Source organism: Pocillopora damicornis, chromosome 3, assembly GCF_964200805.1.
Source record: "Pocillopora damicornis chromosome 3, jaPocDami1.2, whole genome shotgun sequence".
NCBI classification, from domain to species: Eukaryota; Metazoa; Cnidaria; class Anthozoa; order Scleractinia; family Pocilloporidae; genus Pocillopora; species Pocillopora damicornis.
In genome coordinates this window covers 6,007,045-6,024,954 of record NC_142672.1, presented here as the reverse complement: position 1 = coordinate 6,024,954, position 17,910 = coordinate 6,007,045, and the positions used below count along the sequence as shown (strand labels likewise).

General features: G+C 39.0%; 3 protein-coding genes, 1 long non-coding RNA gene and 1 pseudogene across 6 annotated transcripts; 4 read left to right on the top strand and 1 right to left on the bottom strand.

The window, feature by feature from the left end:
• The first annotated feature begins 1,759 nt into the window (after window positions 1-1,759).
• On the top strand, window positions 1,760-2,903 carry LOC149047958 (uncharacterized). Of its 2 annotated transcripts, XM_089199110.1 has the most exons (3): window positions 1,760-1,899; window positions 2,178-2,343; window positions 2,502-2,903. In XM_089199110.1, exons 2-3 carry the CDS (start codon window positions 2,193-2,195, stop codon window positions 2,678-2,680), a joined length of 330 nt encoding a protein of 109 aa, XP_089055236.1. In that variant the 5' UTR covers window positions 1,760-1,899; window positions 2,178-2,192; the 3' UTR covers window positions 2,681-2,903. The 2 variants fall into 2 exon arrangements, with proteins under 2 accessions (XP_089055236.1, XP_089055237.1); XM_089199111.1 differs by lacking the exon at window positions 1,760-1,899 and having other exon boundaries at window positions 2,094-2,343.
• Window positions 2,904-3,199: 296 nt separating this feature from the next.
• On the bottom strand, window positions 3,200-4,529 carry LOC113677444 (uncharacterized). The gene is made up of 4 exons (XM_027194249.2): window positions 4,358-4,529; window positions 4,189-4,263; window positions 3,829-3,987; window positions 3,200-3,655 (listed from the first exon to the last, which is right to left on the bottom strand). The coding sequence occupies exons 1-4, from the start codon at window positions 4,423-4,425 to the stop codon at window positions 3,337-3,339; spliced, it is 621 nt and encodes a 206-aa protein (XP_027050050.2). The 5' UTR covers window positions 4,426-4,529; the 3' UTR covers window positions 3,200-3,336.
• A 1,586-nt stretch (window positions 4,530-6,115) lies between these two features.
• Window positions 6,116-10,000, top strand: LOC149047957 (uncharacterized; annotated as a pseudogene). The gene is made up of 6 exons (XR_016185044.1): window positions 6,116-6,931; window positions 7,328-7,394; window positions 7,667-7,990; window positions 8,182-8,574; window positions 8,851-9,010; window positions 9,258-10,000. The product of XR_016185044.1 is annotated as an uncharacterized LOC149047957 (transcript).
• A 3,405-nt stretch (window positions 10,001-13,405) lies between these two features.
• On the top strand, window positions 13,406-14,248 carry LOC149047956 (uncharacterized). Its single transcript, XR_016185004.1, has 2 exons — window positions 13,406-13,558; window positions 14,074-14,248. It is a non-coding gene; the product is annotated as an uncharacterized LOC149047956 (long non-coding RNA).
• A 385-nt stretch (window positions 14,249-14,633) lies between these two features.
• Window positions 14,634-16,462, top strand: LOC149047955 (uncharacterized). The gene has a single exon (XM_089200468.1). It carries the CDS (start codon window positions 14,798-14,800, stop codon window positions 15,509-15,511), a length of 714 nt encoding a protein of 237 aa, XP_089056594.1. The 5' UTR covers window positions 14,634-14,797; the 3' UTR covers window positions 15,512-16,462.
• The last annotated feature ends 1,448 nt before the right edge of the window (window positions 16,463-17,910 follow it).

Sequence of the window (17,910 nt, the reverse complement as noted above, 5' to 3'; positions counted from 1 at the left end):
ACTAAGCGACCTGAAACAATCGCGAGGACTGTTTTAAGTGACGATTTCGCTGCCGTCGAGTCCTGAATCTTAAACTTCCTAATTTTAGTGCGGTTCCTTCGAGCGACCACTACGCTATCTTTTTCTTTGTCGATCGTCACTTGTTATCATTAACTTACCTTTCCGCAGTTGTTACAAAAAGTGCAATTGTCGACATCTCTTCCGCAGTTGCTACAAAACATCCCGACGACAACAGTGGTACCATGTGCAGGAACAAAATGACGGTCGGGTCAAAGCCGAGTGAAAACTGACCATAGTTTTCATTCTCCGACTGCTGACCGTTTAATTTGAGCAATTTGTTTTTGATGCGAGTAATTGGTATTTGATGTGAGTAATTTGTTTTTGATGTGAGCAATTTGTTTTTGATGTTAGGGTTTTGTATTTGATGTAAGCAATTTGTTTTTGATGTGAGCAATTTTTTATTTGATTTGAGCAATTTGTATTTGATGTTACAGTTGTGGGCCACCGTAGTAAATTACTTGCCACTTCAATAATGTTGGGAACATGAACTCACCGTAAATAATACTGGGACATCTTAGTTAGTACTCAAGACCCTTTCGGCTTCTTTTGTTGTACCTGTGCCTGTTCGTAATAATCTTTGCCTGTCACTATTACGCTGTACCTGTCCCTATTACGTTGTGCCTGTTCCTAATGAGCTGTGCCTATTCCTAATGCGCTGTGCCTGTTCTTTATAAGCTGCGCCTATTCCTAATACGCTGTGCCAGTTTCTAGTAAGCCCTACCTGTTCCTACTACGGTGCCTAACTTTCGTTGTGCCTGTTTCTATTAGGAATTGGATTTTGGAAAATGAATGGCGAAGGGAGTACAGGACAAAATGCGCGGGAATGTCTTGCTGACCAAAGGAATCGCGGGCTCTGTGAAAGTGCGCATACAACCTTTTTTGTTTCTTATTTGCAACGTTCACTTATTTATTTGCTGCGTCCATTATTTTGGGAGAGTCTGAGTATCCCGTATATCCCACTAATTTTAGGCCAAAATATCCCGTATCCCAATAATTCTCGTGGTTCGTACCCCTATAACGCCAGTTACCATGATGACGTCATTGAGCGTGATATGTTTAGGTATCCGACAACTAAAATACATTTTCCTGGGGCGTTTCATATTTCAAATAGAAATTACACGCAAATAAGACATCATGCTAATCAATGGTATGCTCTTATGTAATATTCTGTAAAGAATTGCTATGGGACTGAGGTGACTTAAAAGCAATGAGTAACCGGGAAAGTGGCGCTAAATGGAAAAAGCCGTGGGGGAGGGGGAAAGTTCATCTTGGACAAGAGCCGATATTAGCACCTATTGTCAATATTGACAATATTTGATGGCAAAAAGTAAAAAATCGCATTTGAAAGTATTTTTTCACTATTTACGCCTTCTACATTGACTAATATTGAGTACTTGCCAGTACTGACTTGCTGTACTGGCAAGGTAAATTCTATATCCATTAAAATCTTAGTTGATATTTATGGTTAGTGATACTCCATGAAAAAAAAGTAATGCATGTGCTGCATACAAATATATGTACAACTTATAGAATTAAGTAAACATAAAATTAGAATCAAAGCGAATATTTTCTGATTACTCAAGACCCTACATACAGATATGATGTAGTATAACATGCAAGATTTTTTCAACTGCCCTACTGACATCTTGTGTACCTACAGCTACAATAGGTGCAATAGATGTGTCAGTGGCAACAATGGCAGAGGAAGAACGCTTACAGAGAGGAGAAGTTTACACAGTTGGATTTGTGCCATCTTATGACTTACCTGATGCACGGCCAAACTGTATTGATCCTTTTCTTTTGCCACTTATTAGTGATATTGAGAAAGGATATATTGAGGTACTAATTTAGATGTGGACATTTTAGCTACTCGTCACTGTAGGAATAGACAAGACTATGCTTTTTATAACTTGTCAATATTATTATCTCAGTTGCTTTCAACTACTAAGTTAAGATGCTATGCTGACACAACAAAAATAAATCGTTCAACAGTTTCAGACACAACGTGCTTAGGGTCAGTGATATCAGCAACATTGACCAAGCTGTTGAGTAACATGTATCCTTCTTAAAGTAAATCCAGTCTAAACTCAACACTTATTCATTTGTTTTGTTTTTAGGATATTAAGTGAGCTATGCAGGATCATTTCCAAATTTTCCACCTGCCAATATCTCAATTCGGCATATTATACTGTTTTGGACAGGAGACCATCCTGCATAGTGTGAGGTGTGTAAGACGAAAGGTACTGGAGCCAGAAAAGGATGTCGAAGGTGTCATATATGTGGGTAGGTGGTGGAAGTTAAAAACAGTGCAAGTTCTGATACCCATTCTTTTCAGTCTACACGTGTTTACTACATAATGTATTCTCTCAATTACACAGAGTATTGAAAGCACTTGTCTGTAAACTAGGAATAATGCATTATTTCTTGGTTATTCCATGTAGGTACACGGCTGAGTGAACGCAATCACAGCTACTACCCAACCTTCAGGAAGCAATACAGATACCCTTATCAAAAGAAGTTGCTCAAGGAAGAATTGCCGACAATGAAGGCTTTAGAAGAGGAAGAAAGACCTACCTATTTCCGAAGACTAAGGAAGGAAATTCTCTGCTGGGGTTATTAGTTCTTTATAGGCCTTATCCCCTTTATGGATATGATTTTCTCAGGGACTCCGTCTTTGATGCTATACGTCAGTATAAGATTTCTAGTCTCAGTTTTTCTCGGTCATATCATACCGAGCTTATTTCATTAGCAGACTGAAACCCACGTGGGGGAGCCAACATATTTGCTTTATCAAGCTCGGTTGATACCAAGATATTTAGTTATTAAAGGACAACTCAGACGTCGGCTGCTACACTCATTCTCTCCCCGGTGTATAATAGTGCTTTAATCAAGTAACACGATTGTACCAGCTTATTACACAGTTGATCAACGAATAAAGACAGAATGTAGAAAGTAGTTAAATAGAGAAAATTCTTTCTGGAGAAAATGTTTTTAGTGAAGTCTACGCCTTTGAATTTTCTATCAACACTTTGTCAGGGAAAAAGACTTGGGAGAGTGGAACGATTCCATCCCATCTAAAGCCCTAAAACGCTTAAAAAGGTATAAGGAACAGTATTGAGAAACAAAAGATACAAACATGTTTGTGGTTGGCTAAAAATATTTTTATTAGTAATCCCAAATGTTTGAGAAGACTCGATGCGCATAAGCGAGCACTATAACCAACCAGATGAATATCAATGTTACAAATTAAACACTCATTTTCCACAATTTTCCCTTTTAAACGAAGGTTTCTTTGCTTTTTGTGATTAAAACCTCATTTCTGAGTCTTTCTGCAAAGAGTTGCTCGTCACTCGCATCATAAGGTACATCCCACACTTGGAGATCATCTGCGTCCTGTGCAAAACACAGGGGTGGCTTAAGCACCGCCTTGTTCAGGTCACTCGTTGAACGCACAGGACGCAGATTCTCCTGCCATGTTTTAGCGCGTGTTTTGGGATCTGGAGATGGATCATACAGGTCTTCCCAGAAAAATTCCGCCTTCTTTTCTATCGCTTGAACATCTTTTTCCAAGGCTGTTTTTCGAATTCCGCATTCACTGTGGAGAGAAAAAGTAAGAAATCAGCGGTTGTTGTCAGTTTGACTTACGAGTTTCTAACCCTGACCATTAATGGAAACATGACCTGACTGATTTATCTTTTCCCATCCCATCTCACCATATCGTTCCATCCATTTATTTTTCATTATTTAGTCAACTTATGATCTACTCACATGATATATGACATCAGCTCCTTGCGCTCCTCTAAAGCTCGTCCCAGTTCACTCTCAATCTCCTCTACTTGAGTCATCAGATTGTGTCTGATGTCTCTTCTCCTGTTTTCTTTTTCTTCTACAGCTTTTTGTCGCTGCCTGAACAACTCAACAGCATCCCTGTTAAAAACAATCCAACAATTAGTATCACCAATGAGGTCAACAACCTTGACTTGTCCATAGAATTTAATCGCACAGCGAAATTTCGAGAATTCATCACTCCTGATGTCGAGCATTTATTTTTTAAAGATGCGATTGCAGAAATCTGTCACGCTACTGCAAGATCCTCACATAATATAAACTTTTTACTGTCTTCATTACCTTGTGATGTGGACATCTTGTTCAAGTATTCTGATTAATTCTTGCATGCTTGCAAGTTCTCTTTCCATTTGTCTTCTGTAGGAGAAAACGGAGAATCGACCGCAAGTTAAAACATTTCAGTTAGCAACAAAGACAAACGCACTCAGTAAGTGAACGAAATAATTCTTACTTCGACTTATAATTTCTTTGTCCAGAACCAAAGCAGTTTAAACCTCTGAAAAGTCTTAAGATACCCATTTTGAATTCGTAACTTTGTGAACAAAATCTCCCTAGGCTCCTAGACGTGTGGTTTGCGAAGTGTTCTCAACTGAACCTGTCTACGTATGTAGAGAAACAATTGTGATGTTATATACGTGGGATGCGCGCGTTAATGTGAGCACGCGCTCAACCTTGCGCGCGCATCCCGTAATGCAGGATCTGATTAAAATACTATTCACACCACAACTGATTATTTTTTAAAGCTGTTTTGCTAATTACGAATCAACTCAAACTAAAATTTGTCAACTTCAACATAGAACAAATTAAAAGGTTCTATTGTGATTACCTAAAAGTTTAGTAGAATTATGTTATACTTGCTCTGTTTCTGATTCTTTTTTAGTTAAACCTGGCATAACTGTATATATTTTTCTGGAATTGGATTAAAGATAATGTAACCCGTTCTTATAAATAAAATTTTTTTTTTAACTAAAATAGTTTTAATACAATACTCGAAAAAGCCAGGTTAAATGTGGGATATGGCGAAGTCTGGTAGTCACGCGCCCAAACAGTTCTTCTCAATTTAAATCGAACAAAACTAAAATAAATGACTGTAAATATATGGAAACTTTATAGCTGATTTGCGGTTGAAGAAACGAATATGGGAGCGATCCTCGCAGTTAGTATGAGTATTTCTTAAATATCGCAGAGGTCATGGTTTCAAATCCTGTACCTGAATATGCATACCTGAATTTTATTTCAGGCCATATTTTCGCAACTGAAAAAAATTGAAACTTAAAACTTATCATCCACACCAAAATCGTATCCGATTCTGATTTAAATTTTATCGTTAGGCTGACATTCATCAACACACGATCAGGGTTGTCTAATCTAACAAGATCATAAGTAATATTAACAAGAGCGAATACTCACTTCTTTCATGTCCGAGTTTACCTACAAACAAAAAAGACACATTAACGTTACGATTATATTCTGAGGTACTGCTATATACTAACAATCTAAGTGCCGTGATCTTCATTCTAAAATCTTCACTTACTGAGATCAGTACGAAGAAAACCAAATGTCAGCCAAACGTTTACTGAAACCCTGCTCCTACCTCAATGGAACGAGAGAGAAGTGATCATTAATGAAATGATCAACACAAATAAACGGAGCCAACAACTGACGTGAAAGCAATGACCAACAACAATACCATTTATTTTACTGAGCTACCAGTAAGGCGCAACCTCCTTTTAACTACGCTAAACTGGGTACTAAATACGTCCTCCGCTTAATTAATACTTACAATTTTCTTCTAAATTTCAAGTTATCAAATGCACCACTATGAAAAGTTTGAGACATTCAAGCTTTAATAATTCATTCGAAGTTTAAGTGATTCCACTGTTTTCATTCAGAAAGCGTTTTTCCATGCGGACGCTGGAAGTGTCCTTTCAATCATGGATTCATGGCAACCTTTTTGTTGTTATTTGTTTAGTTTAGTTCTTTACATCCCCTAGAATCATAAATTTAGTAGACCATTTTATTTTAGTTAACAAATTACGTAATTTAAAAGTACCACGTAGTATAGTCAACTGGATCACTGATTTATGGTCTAATCGGTCTCAAAGAATCACGCTAGCAAATGGTTGTTATTACGAGTCGGGTGCAGTCTTTTTGCATTGATAATAAATAATTTAGATGTAAACACACCATACTTATGGAAATTTGTTGATGACACTACAGCATCCGAAGGCGTTCCGAAAGGGAATGCCAGTAATGCAGAGTATAGTTAACCAGGTTATCGAGTAGTCCCATATAAATAGAGTACAACTCAACCCTGATAAATGCAGGGAGCTCCGAATCTCGTTTGCCCGGAATCCAGTTGAACTGGATGCGTTTGTCATCGACAGAAAAGAAGTTATTACTGCTAAGTTGCTGGGACCTACTATAGGTGCTAACTTAACTTGGAATGCACACACTGAAGAAGTAGTTAAGAAAGCTAGTAAGCGATTGTATTTCCTAGTACAGCTCAAACGCGCGAAACTATCGCCAACAGATCAAATTCTAATCTACCGTTCAGCTATTTTGTAACGCTTTGTCGCAATATTTCATCAAAGAGCTTGTTCGTATTAAGAAAAGGGTGATCTCAGTAATTATGACCGGCACGAGCTACGATAATGCATGCGAAATCCTTGGCATAACACTAATGGTGGATCGTACTGATTCATTATGTGATAAGCTTTTTCATAGCATCACATCTGATAAAGACCAAGAAAGAAACAGCTTACTTCCGCCATTACGCTCTCTCTTTTTTATATAAAAATCTGGACGAGAAACATTTCTTTTTTTTTACTTGGCCTAATTATATTTTTACTTTGATTTAAAAGGTATATCGCGAGAGCTTTACTGGGCCGCTGTTCGTGACGGAAAAGAAATCGACTGGCAGTGCGCGGTGTGCGAGTCCTATGCAGATCAGCCTGATGCAGAGAGCACCCGAGTCGAGGACATGGAAGAGGACATGGATTCTTTCAGCAATGATCACGAAATGGTAAGTACTTAAACTTACATTTAATTTGTTTCAAGTCTCTTAAAAGCTTAAGTTCAATTTTCAGACAGAAAATTACGTTAACCTTTTTTTATAAATAAGAATGTACCTTATAAGCATAAGTATTAAAGGGGCTACGGAAACCTAAAGAAATGGTCTATTTTCATCAAAATAACGGTGCCAGTGCAATAAAGCTTTCCATTTTCACATGCAAAGTAGCTTAAAATGAATAGCAGTTCCACGTTCCTTCCTAAATAAACCCCAAGGTTCTTAATTTTCTAGGTTCTTATACGCGGGTTTTTACTGTAGTTAAGTTTTGCGAAAAATGCAAAGTGTTGTTTTTATAATCTCTGTAGTCAATGGAGTACTTCAACTAATTGCACTTGTTTTATCCTTTAGCTGTCTGCAACCGTTTCTGAACCAGAAGAGAGCGGAACGCCACTTTTCTATGATGAAGGCACTTTCGGTGAGTTTGGTTCTGTGAAATGTATTACAAATAGATTTAAAAAACAGTTTTGATCAAAGTCTAGAAACATGCAGTAAGGTTCTTTTACCCGTTTTTTTATGTTTGTGAGTCAGAAAACGGAAAAATGGAAATCAGGAATACTCATTCATAACTGAAATAATTGTTTTTTACTGACTAATAATGTTGTAAATTACGTTTTATGTGGTCAGTGACAAATCAATTATTTTAGTTATGTTTGTGAGTATTTGACATATTTTCACTCTATAAAACAGATGACAGGTCTTCAGAGCCGCATGAAACGGACGAAGAACCGTCCATCTTGGAACCAGTTCCTGAAGAACCACCGATAGTTACGGAGCCAGTCACGTTCACCTTAGTCGAGAACGGCACGAGTCGTGGAAAAACTAGTCTCGTCGACAAAGGGAAATCCGTGCAAGGCTTCAGTGACGGAGCGTGATGGAACCTTCCAAGCAGGGAAGAGCGCCCACAACCATTCTGTGGAGATGGGAGCTATTACGGCACTAAAAATAATTTCCACTGTAAAGTCCAAAGCTCTTGAGGACAAATTCAGGCCGGCTTCAGCAATAGTCAATGAGGTATGTTAATGTTTGTAAGAACGTTGAGGCTGAGATTGTCCAAACTTTTAAGAACGTATTAAGAACATTCATTAAGAACATTCAGTTTGTAATAATGAGCAGTTCAGCAGCATCAACCCCAAAAATTCGACGTTCTTGAAAGAAAAAAAAGAGTGTAGTCAACTAAGTGTTAATGTTATTGTTATTGATAGGTCCTGCTGGAAGAGTTCGCTGAAGCCCCGTGCGCAGCCCTACCCAAACCTGAGTACATCGCGCGAGCAGCCAACCGTCTACGCCAGAAACTACGTCCAGAACACCCAAGAGATCTTGACTTCGAGTTGGTTGATGACTGTATCCCTGACGGCTTCCTCTGTGCTGACATCGAAGTAAAGGATAGGCGCCACCTACTATTTGCAAGACAGGAGCAACTCACCATTCTCGCCCGTACTAAGGCATGGTACGTTGACGGAACCTTTAAGCTTGTTCGCCACCCGTTCAAGCAGCTGTTGACGGTAAACGCGTTTGTCCGATCAGGGGAGTACGCCAAGCAAGTACCACTGGCTTATGTACTGATGTCCAGCAAGAAGGCAAAGGACTATGAAAAGGTATGTTAACATTCATTGCCATAGAGAAGGATCAGTCCCCATTTTCTTTTTTGGATGGCCGCTTTCTGCCGCTTTTTCGCCTTGATCTTGTTTTCTCTATTCTGATATATTAAATCTGAAGTATATAAGAGAAGATAATTAAGCACTTTGAAAATTCATATTGGAAAAGAACACAATAACATTTTCTTTTTACGCTTTCTACACACATTGAATTTCTTCTGAATTTCAGAATGATTGTAAGAAAAATGACTTACTGGGTTGTTCTTTTACTTCCAGGTGCTCCAGAATCTAGTCCACCTAATGCCCCAGTTCTCAGTCAGGCAGGTCACCGTCGACTTTGAGAAGGAAATTAGGTCGGCCATCAGAGAAGTGCTCCCCACTGTAAAAATTCCGGGATGTGTCTTTCACTGGACACAGGCCGTCTGGAGGAAGGTGTGTATTGCGTGTTTTTTTTTCTTGGCAAATTACATCCAGTAAACAACTAAATTTAACTACAACACTAAATTTTCAGGCATTACACTGACCAAAACTGAACTGTGACCAATGTTATTTAGTTTCTTATATCATCTGACAGTGAACTTACTTAAAATGAACTTACTTAAAATCCATTATCGTCTAAAATGCGGGTCGCGGGTTTTTACTGTACTTTATTTACACCTTTTTTACCATTTTTTACTTTAAAGTACAAGAGCTTGGCCTTCAAAGGGCGTACATGGACGACGATTCCGTTTACAAGTACATACATAAAAGCCGTTCCTCCCGTATCCGGAAATCCAACCGATGTTCGACCTACTCGAGGAGCAGGCCCAAACCGACCAGCTGTGGAGACTTGTCCAGTACATCCGACGACAGTGGACCGAGAGTGAAGAATTCACCCCAAGAAACTGGTGCGTGTACAAGAAGCCCGTCCGCACAAATAAGGACCTTGAAGGCGGGCATAACGCCCTCAATCGCAGAGCTTGAGGACAATGCGGTTTGCCCTTATACCTTTTAATTAAGTTACTTGATCGGGAGGCAAAACTCACAGCTATTACAATCAGGCTGGTCTCTGACAACAAACTGAAACGAATTCAACGACGTACAACAAATAACATTCAGGCAAAACTATTCGCAAGTTGGGAGAAGTATGAGAAAAACGAGAAAACCGCTGCTCAACTACTCAGGACGTGCTCGCGTTTGAATGGACCAGCGCGCTCTAACTGATCATGAACGAACTGAACTTGCGTGAAGTAAGCTGAGAATCAGAAGGTTTTGTAAATAGGTTTTGACTAAAGCATTTTTTTGAATCAGAAGGTTTTGTAAATAAGTTTTGCATTGAAAATATTTTGTGAATCAGAAGGTTTTGTAAATAGGTTTTCCACTAAAATATTTTGCACTTGTAAATATTTATAAAAGTACGTATTGTAATTAAAATGTTGTTGATATTCTACTTGTTATATTTTATTTCTGACTCGTTTTGAAGGCTGGAAAAACAAACTCTGATTGCTTCTGAAAAATGGTAACTCGTTAATTCACATCGTAACGCATTTTTCAAGTAAAATTTTGAGTTATACATTTTTGGAACACATTTGGAAGCCATCGGAGTTTGTTATTCAACAGTTTTAAATTACCGCGATGTTAGTGCTCACACGCCGGCTTTTTCTGGATCTGTCAAAAATATGCAAATTGTTTGAAAGTCAGCCAAGCGAAACTAGCATTAACTTAAAAATGTTCTGACCCAAGTATCAGCATTACATCCGAAGCATCAGTAAGCACCCTTTTTACTAAGTTATTACTAAGTTATTACTAGATATTTGGCGTTGGCGAAGTGACCAGTAGGACGTTGGCGAAGCGACTCATCACGTTAGCGAAGCGACCAAAGACGTTGGCGAACGTGACGTTGGCGAAATCACTCGTTGGCGAAATCACCGCAATTCTTAAGTCATGATGGCGCGCGTTGACCAGCAATTTGTATGCGACCGGAAGCTCTTTTCAGAGCTTGCTGAATCCCCCGATCGCTCTCTTCAGAGCTCACTGAACCCCCGATCGTCCAACAAACTGTCAGTGATCGGGAACTCTTTTCAGAGCTCTTTGAAACCCCGATCCATCCGATGTTACTAAACATGGTGCTGCCATATGTTGACGTTGTTAATCCAACGTTCGATTTACAAATAAATGGCGAAGGTATTTGGAGATGGAGGGAAGTATTCGGATGGCCCAAGACACTGTTTGAACTATTACAAATAAGTGTATCACAACTTGGATACCGACTCACGGAATCTGGTTGTGAACGCGTGGGGCAAGCGGAGATTTCGGCTCAAGATCCAGTCCACCTCAAACGGCAAAAAGAAAACAGCTGAAAGGTGAGACGTGGATTAAGGTTTCTCTTCAGCCTGACGAAATTGAACAGTCTCCTAACGACGTTGTAGCGCACCTCACCCGGGAAAATCGTGAGCTTAACGCATCTCTAGAAGCAAAGGCGGCAGATCTCTACCAGCACATATGCGATACCCACTCTTGCGAATTGACGTTGAATGCTGTCGAGAAGCTTCCCACAGAGTTTAAACCTGTCGAGGCAAGTTTTTCACACGATCTGTTCTTCATCTTATCATTCATTCATTCATAATCTTAATTATTATAGAAAACTCCGGCTTTATTCAGTCACCTGTCTTAGCCTTTCCTCTAGTCTCTTTAAAAGTAAAGATGAACCTGGAACCTGCTTGCATACTTTCGTTGAAAATTATTTTGGTTATACCTCAAAATGATGAGATGTAATTTTCGCTTCTCTTAGCCGACGCCAGCTAAGAGAAGCGAAATGATCAAATGACTTATATAAGTTGTATTTAGCACCGGTATCGCAGAGGTCATGGGTTCAAATCCCGTACGGGCCTGAATTTTTTTTTTCAGGTCCTATTTTCAACTACTCGTTTCAGTAGTGTTGTTAGCTGCGAGGAGCTCTTAATTTCATCTCTTCACCGCGGTGCAAATATGTGAATTTCATATATCTAAAATCATCATTCATCACTTGGATGGTTTATTTGGACCCAACACATTGACCAGCTCCCATTTCGCTTTTTAGCTCAATTGGTAGAGCGCTGCACCGGTATCGCAGAGGTCATGGGTTCAAATCCCGTACGGGCCTGAATTTTTTTCAGGTCCTATTTTCAACTACTCGTTTCAGTAGTGTTCTTAGCTGCGAAGATCTCTTAATTTCATCTCTTCACCGCAGTGCAACATACATTTAAAATCATCATATTATGCGTAATTTTCGCTCGGTATTTAGATAACGGCGTAATATGTTACTAACACAGTCTATATACTGTAAGATTTTACGCCACTAACCCAGTCGGTGATTTAATTATAATAAATTGAAATATAATTAAATTATATTGCTGGCGTAAAATGTTACATAAATATATATCACCGACTGTAAGAAATTACGCCGTTAGTTACTGGCGTAAAATCTTCCATATAAGACTACCGACTGCAAGAAATTACGCCGTTAGTTACTGGCGTAAAATCTTCCATATAAGACTACCGACTGCAAGAAATTACGCCGTTAGTTACTGGCGTAAAATCTTCCATATAAGACTACCGACTGGAAGAAATTACGCCGTTAGTTACTGGCGTAAAATCTACCATATAAGACTACCGACTGCAAGAAATTACGCCGTTAGTTACTGGCGTAAAATCTTCCATATAAGACTACCGACTGCAAGAAATTACGCCGTTAGTTACTGGCGTAAAATCTTCCATATAAGACTACCGACTGCAAGAAATTACACCGTTAGTTACTGGCGTAAAATCTTCCATATAAGACTACCGACTGCAAGAAATTACGCCGTTAGTTACTGGCGTAAAATCTTCCATATAAGACTACCGACTGCAAGAAATTACGCCGTTAGTTACTGGCGTAAAATCTTCCATATAAGACTACCGACAGCAAGAAATTACGCCGTTAGTTACTGGAGTAAAGTCTTCCATATAAGACTACCGACTGCAAGAAATTACAACATTAGTTACTGGCGTAAAATCTTCCATATAAAACAACCGATTGGAAGAAATTACATCATTAGTTACTGGCGTAAAATCCTACATATAAACACAACCGACTGGAAGAAATTACGCCGTCAGTTACTGGCGTAAAATCCTACATATAAACACAACCGACTGGAAGAAATTACGCCATTAGTTACTGGCGTAAAATCTTTCATATAAAACAACCGACTGGAAGAAATTACGCCATTAGTTACTGGCGTAAAATCGTACATATAAAACAACCGACTGGAAGAAATTACGCCATCAGTTACTGGCGTAAAATCGTACATATAAAACAACCGACTGGAAGAAATTACGCCGTTAGTTACTGGCGTAAAATCGTACATATAAAACAACTGACTGGAAGAAATGCTATGGAACTGCTCCGTATTGAAGTAGAGAGAGAGGAGGAGGGCCCGAGAGATGAAGGTAGAGAGAGACGGAGGAGAGAAAGAGAGATGAAGGTAGAGAGAGACGGAGGAGAGAAAGAGAGATGAAGGTAGAGAGAGACGGAGGAGCGAAAGAGAGATGAAGGTAGAGAGAGACGGAGGAGAGAAAGAGAGATGAAGGTAGAGAGAGACGGAGGAGAGAAAGAGAGATGAAGGTAGAGAGAGACGGAGGAGAGAAAGAGAGATGAAGGTAGAGAGAGACGGAGGAGAGAAAGAGAGATGAAGGTAGAGAGAGACGGAGGAGAGAAAGAGAGATGAAGGTAGAGAGAGACGGAGGAGAGAAAGAGAGATGAAGGTAGAGAGAGACGGAGGAGAGAAAGAGAGATGAAGGTAGAGAGAGACGGAGGAGAGAAAGAGAGATGAAGGTAGAGAGAGACGGAGGAGAGAAAGAGAGAGAAGCAAACAGGAGGATAGAGAAAAGATAAGGCGAGAAAGGGTCGAGGAACGGCGCAGAGAGACAATTGTTCAACCACGACAACCTTTATGGCAACCTCCACGTCAACCTACACGTCGTCCCAGTAAGTAATGTAAACTGCTTCCTACCGTTGGATATATTTTTAACCTTTTTATTTGATTTTCCGATTTTTCAAATCTCAAATACGCGATATAGCATGGCACGAAATATCCCTTCGAGTGTTGAACATGTCTCAATAGTGCGAGAAGTGAATTAGAGAAATATTGTTTTCCCATAAATTAAAATGAATTACATACAAAGGGAAACACCGAACCATTTCCTTTGCGTACGAATTACTTTGTATCCAAAGCCTCGGCATTCACATGTCAAAATAACATGTTGCACGTGTCACATTTTTGCGGAAGGTCTTCTAGTACTTCCCTGCTAGTTGTTTAGTGAAAAGGGAATATTACATGGCCGCATGGAGATACGAGTGACTCTCTCTTAATGAAATGGTAATCCATTCTAATTTCGTTGCAAAAGGTACAACTGTTATTCAGCTGTAGACACTGTGGAATTTTGAAGGGTCACGTGGTTGTTACTGCTATTGTTATAACAAAAGTCTTTATTTCCTTGCAGAGAGATGTTACAACTGTGGAAACGTCGGACACATTCGGGCCCAATGCCGAAGTCCGAAGCGTCGCCGAACAAAAGAATACAGAGGGGACAGTGACGCGAGTGCTGTTCACTACCACTTCCACGGCACTGTCCGAAATCTAAAAATTTCGAAATAAAGAGTTTTTTTAATGTGAAATGTGTCATAATGCATTCTGCCTAAATCCAAATAGCAGGGGATAACGTGGGTAATGACTGGTCTAGAAAATGCGACCTGGAACGATAACACATCCTAACACACGCACACACACATAAAAAAAAGCAATACAAGGCATTCGAATTCAAAGTAAACTGTAATCATTTTTTTAAAGTTTATGGTAGAAGCACATCTACGACTCTACAGTAAGAAAGTTGTAACAAACGAAATGCCCGTAGAAGCTGTCCATACCTTGTCCCTTGTCAAGCTTAAATAAAAATTTGTCGCACCTCTTACTAAGGTGGCCTCGCTAAAATATGATAGAAAAAGTAACAGTAACCGCAAATCTTTGTTTAGCTTCAGTATTGCTTCAACCTCTTTTATCTAAGAGAGCAAACCGATAACCTACAGATTACTGTGAAGTCGAAGGATAAAGAAATCAAAACTCTGAGGGAGAAGATTCAGAAACTGGAAAGTGAGAAGAAGACATTAGAAACGAATTTAAAAGCTGTTCAAGTCGAACTGGATGCCGTGAAAAACGAGGTCGCCGAGATGAAGGATAAAAATACAACACTAAAGACGGATGTTGCCAAATTGTCGACAAGAGTGGATGAAGTCACCAAAGATCTCGACGAAAGTATGAGAGAAAAGTCGAATCTTGAAGAGAAAAATTCAACACTGGAGTTAACTGTCGAGAAATTGTCAAAGAAGGTGGATGGCATGACTGAAGATCTTGAAGAAAGCATAAGCGAAAATAGGTCTCTAAAGAAGGAAGTCGATGATCTACGAGAGAGTCTGGAAATGGCAAACAAGGTGCTAGCGGTTCCCGAGCGAATGACTTTACCATTCATCCCCTCGGCTGATCCACTGATTAGTGCGTCTTTGGTCCTGGGTGAGTTATGCTGGCAAATTCAAGGAATGATGTACCAACATGTGTTTCCAAACTCTTATGACTCTAAGAAGAGTTGCAAGATGAAACACATTGAGCAAGATATCGATGATCTTGAAGACGAGCAGCAAAGAAAAGAAGCGAAGAAGATATGGAGTGAGTTAAAAGAAAAGGTCAAATGTAAAAGGCAACACATAAGAGCTATGAAGTCTATCCAAGATGGCCGAAATGTGACGGCCCATCCCGTGATTGATGAAGTCCTCGTGGATACCTCGGTGAGAATCATGAATGAGGCAGGAAAGCTGGAAGACTGGCACTCGTTACCAATTGTCAATGAACTGATAGCAATGTGGAAGCAACTGGCACAATCGAAGTAAACCTAAGGAACTTAAATCAAAAGCAAGCAATTTTGAGCATAACCTTACCACATAATTACGTTGCTATTATTGTAATATTAAAGATATTCAGCTTATACAGGTTTGGCTTATATGAGACCAAATCATCAGGGTAATTCTCACACAGCCGATAATACAGGAGACCCTTTCTAAGGTTTCGCGTATGCACTTGTGTTTATCTTTGATGGAACTGTAATCTCCTGGAGAGTAAGTAGTTTCTTGTCGGTTAATTATCTACAATACGCGGTTTGAAAATTGCCAATTTATATCCACAAAACCGTTAGAAACTGATTTTTTAGCGAGACGTAATGCAAGTTTTCTAGTTACATTTCTATTCATGGGGAAATTAGCTCCTAAATGATAAAAAAATTATCTGATAAAATCAAAGGAAAGAAAGCCTTAGCATTTACATAAATGTTGTGCTATAAGTATGAGTAAAAGTTTTGCTCGAATGACCAGCTCCTTTCCAATGTTTCCACCAGTTAAACCTTTTCTAGAGCTAATCTTTTAAATATATGCGCCTCACTGCTGCTTTACTGATAACAAATTCGAAGCCCATTTTCTACAGATTTGGGGTTGCTTTGAAATGCCATTGTAGAGGCATAATTTTTTGTGATCCGGCTGATAAACAACGAAATTCTATGAAATCGATAGGATCATCACAAGGATATCTGGTTCTCAGAAATTTGCCATGAACTTCCGTTTGCCGTTGTCTAATAAAATATTCGAGGTAATACTTACATGTAAAACTATTTTTGGTCAATGGAGACAGAGAAAGAAAATTATATGTTACAGCAAACTGAAGCCTGCTTAGCTTGATAATCTTCCGTTAAAGTAAAACAAAAAAAGCATTTTTAAGTCAAAATAAAAGGTAGGTGCTTTGATACGAGTCATCAGAATTGTGGAATCTAAAGAAAATGATACGAGGTTTGTCATTCCTTTATTATTTGCAGTAACCCCGATACCCTCCTATTTAAAAGAAATAAAAATGCTGTTTTGTATACTTTTGCTATGAATGTTCTCAAGTAAATGAAAGCGTTCAAAGCAGTGGAATCGTTACCACATTTTCTTTGCATTTTTCCGACAACCAAGCGGCGCTCTGTCCAGTCTTGTTTATAATTACTAAACATCCAGTATGAAAACCCTATACTTTCTTCCTCAGAAACAACCCGCTGCTAAAAGTTAAAATTTGAGACCTCATTCAACTCCTCACCTATTCGTTGAAATACTCCATTTTAAATGCTGCGGAAAAAAATCCAATGAATACACGTGCATGTCTATACCTTACAAGAGTGTGACCTATGATGTTTGCTTTCGGATCCTGTTTCCGTAAACGGAAATGGACACAACGCTCTCCGCGAAATCGACTTCATTTTAAACTGTGCAATAATCAATTTACAAGTCCGACTGACCCCGTGTTGACGTGATTCTAGGCAAAGACACGGAAAGACTTCTTGTAACAACATAACAGGGAGTAAAAATCAACAAGTACAACATGCAACTGGGTCAATATATGTGTTCTTCTTTAACGTTCTTTTTCAATCGTTTACGAACCGACCAGTCTCTGTGTTAAGTCGCCTAAAGTCTTTGTCTTTGACATATAAATACGAAATCATTCGACGAAGTCACGAAGTTTCTTCTAGTTCAGAATATAATCCCCCCATGCTGGAGCTAAAATAAGCACAATAACTGTGAATATATTTACATTTTTTCTCAGAAATATACCTCTTACGTAAACAGAAGGTCGTTGAGTAGTTTTCCTGGAAAGCTGTTGAAGTGATCATGCGCGACTTCAGCTACTCGTATTGAACTGTGGGAGATTTAGTAACGTCATTTGTACCCACATTTTCTTTTCCATTCCCAATCTGCTTACGCAGCTTTTTAAAAAAAGCAGCCCGCTGCAATAAGTTAAAACTTGGGGTGGGTTGACAAATATAATTCTAAAATGAAGCAAAAGAATTGTTAAATGATGTTTACTGAGAAAAACCAACGCGAGTGCATATGGGAATAATTTTTTCCCATTGAAATCAAATAATTTATCTCTTTTTATCGAGAGATATATCTGGGAAAAATTTCTCGAGTACGATGGGTAAGAGGGGTTCTCTTCGACACCAACAACCGAAATATCTATTTCCAAATTCTTGATCGTTGGGTGAAAACAAAAGTTCCAAGCAATTGCATTATGAAAATGCTCCCTGGGAGATTGACTGATGCGACCAAGTTTCATTTTCGTTTAACGCCATCAACGAATATTTTGAGCTTGAAAAACCCCACCTGTTACTCCCATGTTAATTCTAAATATAAAAATTTAAAAATAACCCCCTGTGGAGCAATTTCTCGGAATTCTACGGAGGAAGGTTCACTGCTCATGCGTAGACCTT